We start from the raw sequence: 4814 nt of genomic DNA on the forward strand, positions 1-4814 counted from the left end.
GAATGCACTGTCAGCACCTTAATTAGAGGTAAGCATTCCTCTTAAATCCTGCCAAAATCCAAGATTTGTTAATCTGTAAACAAAGCTGATCTTTCCAAAGAGTTCCCCCGCCCTTTCAATATGGATACACAAATAAAAAGACTTACTGTTCTAGGGATGGGTGGAGAAAGAGATCCATTGGACATGTATGGATCATTATTCATATTTGGCATCATAATATACCCAGAATAACTGGAGTAAGAAGGTCCTTTACTGTATAAACCGCCATCTGTGTGTTTCCCTGTGAAAAGCAGAAAGTGTTAACTCAAACTGCTACTTAAGTTTCTAATGTATAAGAAACCTCTAACATAACAAGATTAATATATAAATTTAAAGAAGGAGGAATAACTGTTTTTGCTGTCAGTGTTTGTGACTAAAGTTCTTAGACATATGTAAAGGAGCACATTTGTTTATTTACTTAATTATTTACTTATAGGCAGACATTTTTTTATTTACTTAAATGCATAGGCCACTTTCCCCCCAGAGACTCAAGATCTATTCTACAATTTAACACATTCTTCAATACCAGATTTCTGGCATAAGATCTTGGTACACAGTGACAGTTTCTACAAAGGCCATTCTACTGACATCCAACAACACTGACACTTCAAATAAGTTGATATACTCCCACATCTAAAAAAACAGAAGTTATTTATGAAGTGTGGCCAGAATGTTCGGTTTGCTCTTGAGAAGATAGAACATCCCCACTGTTTTTGTTTTCGGCTTCCTTCTGGTAATCTATATACATGCAGCATGAACAAGTTCATTCTGGTCATGCCAATTAGAGGCAATTAAGGGGAAAAATCAGTCCAGGCTAATGTACAACAATACCCTGCTGGTAGTGGCAGGCCTATTCAACTCAGGGGGCTCCATTTTAAATCTGTTTAATATCCAATTTAAATAATAATGGCTATTTTGAAAGCATACTAACTGAAGCACTGAGTTTTACACTGAGTTCATGTTACATTTATTGGAAAAGGTCACCTAACCTTTCACTCCCACCGCCAAGTAATTTTCAGCCAATGGAGAACATTTCACATTGAATATCTAAACTGATACATTCTACATCAACAACTGCTACACCAGCATCACTGAAAAATCTCATCCTTAGTAACACTGCCTAACTGAAACATCTCAGCTGAGGGACATCCAAAACATTTGTATAATTAGCAGTTTGTACAATCAGTGTGCTGTTTGAATGAAGATACTGCCTGCATCACGTTTTGAGACAAGGGAGTCCTTAATTAAAATCACCCCTTTTCTGAATTCAACAGCAGCAGCAATAACACAACCTTAACGTGGAGATGATAAATACCATTGTCGTCCCTGGAGGTCCAGAAGTATACACATTAAACCATATATGCTATATTTAAAATGTTCTGAACAGAGGAATGAGTTGTAAAAGAATTCTTATGTCATAATGATAAAACAGAAGAATACACCCATGGGATTATCTTGGCACAGAGAATCATGTTCAGATAAGGGGGGGGGAGTCAAAACAGCCAATATTCAGATGGCTGAAGTATATAATAATCATGTGTACAACTGTTTTACATATGAATGACAACTTCATGATTATAATCTGAGCATTTAACATGGAAACCCCAGAACCTAGATTATTTGTATCTATCCATTAGTCAACACTACAGTTTAATCTCCCCAGCAGCAAAATAGCAATGATTTATCCATCTCACCTTCTTCAGTATGGTCTCTGCCCTTCTCATGGTATGTTTCCTGAGCTTGGCCTTGCCTGGATACCTAGTAATAAAACAAATTATGACATATCATTACCACTAAATTTTACTTATTCCATATCTTACGCTTTCCCATAATAAAATGGGTAATGTACCAAATCCAGCAGAAGCACTTTTTACAATATTATTTCCCCCCCCTTAAGGATGGAGAGGGTTGCTTTAAAAAAATCAGCTTGCAAAACCTCACTGATGTGTATTTAACCATCTACAGACTTCCCCAAATAAAACTTTCCCACTTCCCCTATTTCTGCAGCCCATTGAGCCCCCCCCCAACCCTTAGGAACAACAGAAGAAGCAAACTGGGGGTCTGAAATAGAAGGAGGGAACTGGTGGAAATTGCCACCCCCTCAACCACAAATGTTCCTGAACTATGAACTATGTAGCTGGGCACATACCACTGTTTTCAGTAAAACAGGAATAGTGCTTGGTCAAATTGTTATTTTTACACAAGCAACTTTTTTTCATTTTTTAATTAAAATGGTATTGTAAACTTACCTAAGCCTCAAAAAAAAATCCTCTTTTAACTTGTTTTAATGTTGGTAAATTGCCTAACAGTTTGTGTTAATCCTTTAAAGAGTTTAGGACTAATGTTCTGACCTTGCTGATTTAACCCAGGAAATTTCATGGTTACTCTAGACTAATGCTATTATATGATCCTGTGATTCATACAAACCGGCCTTTTCCTGGGCCATGAAACCTGATTTAGGGAGGAAAGAACTCTTGCACTATATTCTTCCATCACAAGAAAAAAAATTCATGCATTACAGCATTTGTGTATCAAGTTACACAAGGACAAGTACTAGCCAACTGCAGCACACTGATATGCATTCATTAGTAACAGAAACCAAATATGTTCAACAAATTAATAGTTCCTTATTACATAATTATTTTTCAACCTGTTCTTCCTGGATTTCATGACACTTTGACCCAGTTCTTTACAATTGTTTTTCTCTCTCCAAACTTCGAATTATATATATATAAGATATATATATCTTATAAAGGTTCATGCTAAAATAAGAATCTGCTAATTTTTAAAGTGTCTCTTTTCATTCTTTTAGTAAGATGCAACCTAGAAGCACACAGATCTGTGAAAACAGAAAACCCTAATTTGCAGCCTAATCCTGCAGAATATTATTCCAAGATTCCTGTTAAATTCAATGTGATTTATTCTCAAAGCAGAACCCTTGTTTGTAAATACCATTGATTTTTCCCCTGGAACTTCCCTCAGGCATGCTTGTTTGGGACCCTTCTCTAACTACCCTTTTATGAGCAACAGCCACCTTGTCTAGTTTCTCAGAGTTTTAGGACCTAGCAGAGATAGCAACAAAAAGGGGTCCCCTCCTAACTAGCAGCTACTAGTTCTAATCATCTGAAGCTCCTGGACTAAGGAAGAGTAAAACTGCTGATGCTCTCCAGCAAACCAACCCAAGCCCTACCACTACTGACTTGCAAATTCTGTAAATGCATGAGTCAGCTCAGCCTGCAGATATTTCTTTTGGCAACCTGGAGGTTTACCTGCCTGGAGCTAATTTGGCTTCAGGAAGCCCATTTGAGGACTAGCTTTAAAACTTTGCATCCTACCAAAAGACCCTCTTTTCCTTTGAAAAACGGTGTTTCCAGTTGTTTTCCCCAGTGCCCTGTTCCAACACCCTCATCCTATCCATTTCCCCCTCTGGAGAGCGCTCCCGGGGAGACACACGTGTTGCTGTGTACTCTGTTCCTTGCTCACTGTGTACATCCAGGCAAGGGCACCTCCTAGAGCAACCTTGATAATATTCAGAACAGGGCACTAAAGTTTTAATCTTGGACCAGGCTGGAGGCTGTGGTTCCAACCTTGATAGCAAACGCACAAGAAAAACAAGAAGGAGCCCTGTGGATGTAGGTGGGAGAAGCCGGCTTGAATCTCTGCCAAAATATATTTAAACTTGGAAGGGGGAACAGGAAGATGAAAGCCGCGGATAAACAATGCAACCACTGCTCTTCAGCCTTTGTGCACGCCTGCCTGCATGCCTGTTCTGTCGTCCTCCCCCCCCCCCCGTAAAAAAAAAAAAGCAGAGAAGCTGCCGCGAGCAGTGCCAGACTCCACTCCCTTCCTCCTCCACACGCCAAGCGCTACTCATTCATGGGGAACTGTGGCGTATCGGCTTTCAAAGCGCCGTGGTCAAAACAGTATCCCACTTGGCGGCGTACAGTTTCCCGTTTCCCCCGCTGCACACACACACCCTTCCTCCAGCTTGCCCGAAATCTCTTTCGGCGGCACTTGAAACAAACACAAAAAGAAACCCCTAAGCGAACGCTCAAGAGCCAGCTCAGTTATCCGCCCACTGGCGCGCGGCAGAGCTTCCAGAAAAGTTACTACACGACAACTCTGATTTATTGTTTGAGATAAGGGGGGTCTTACCCGGCCACGAGGAAGCACTGGGGATTTTCTCTCCCCCCCCCCATATCCTTCCCACAAGCCCACCCAAAGCGCGCAACCAGGTTCTTCTGAGCACAACTTTATGGCATCGGCGCTCCCCGCTGCTAACACTTGGGCTGTCGCTAATTCCGCAAGTTTGTTCCGCTCCGTCAGCTGTTGCCTTCGCATAAACTCTCGCCAAAGATCTCTCTTCCCCCCCCCCAATTCCCCGGTCCTCTCTAACCTCATGCCCATTGCTACTGGGGATGGTTTCCGACTCGTTCACCAGCGAAGACTTGATGTCGGCCAAGTCTCCTTCTTCCTCCGGGTGGCTGATCTCGGCGAAGATCTTCTCCTTCTGGGGGTCGCCTTCGTCTTTGAAAGGGATCATCTCGTCGGTGGCGCAAAGCTCCGGATCCCCGCCGCCTCCGGCCCCCGAGAGCTGAGGCATGGTAGCTGCTCGTTGGAGGCTGCTCCACCCCGGGAAGAATGCAAGCAGGGCGGGCGAAGAATAAGAGCGAGAGAGAGAGAAGGAGGGAGAGAGGAATAACAGGAATGATGGAAGTTAAAAGGCTTTTACGATCGGCTCGCTTTGCTCTCAAGCCCCACACCTCCCGGCCTGA

General features: G+C 42.3%; 1 protein-coding gene across 1 annotated transcript in view; it reads right to left on the bottom strand.

The window, feature by feature from the left end:
* Positions 1 to 4814, bottom strand: part of LEF1 (lymphoid enhancer binding factor 1) — a 135062-nt gene that overhangs the window by 129575 nt on the left and 673 nt on the right. Inside the window, exons 2-4 of the mRNA XM_015426293.1 lie at positions 4436 to 4661; positions 1734 to 1797; positions 147 to 280 (exon numbers count right to left, since the gene is read on the bottom strand). Coding sequence (XP_015281779.1) covers positions 147 to 280; positions 1734 to 1797; positions 4436 to 4642 — 405 coding nt within the window. The 5' untranslated portion in view covers positions 4643 to 4661. The remainder of the gene's footprint in view (positions 1 to 146; positions 281 to 1733; positions 1798 to 4435; positions 4662 to 4814) is intronic.

Source organism: Gekko japonicus, unplaced genomic scaffold, assembly GCF_001447785.1.
Source record: "Gekko japonicus isolate JY-2015 unplaced genomic scaffold, Gekko_japonicus_V1.1 scaffold173, whole genome shotgun sequence".
NCBI lineage: Eukaryota > Metazoa > Chordata > Lepidosauria > Squamata > Gekkonidae > Gekko > Gekko japonicus.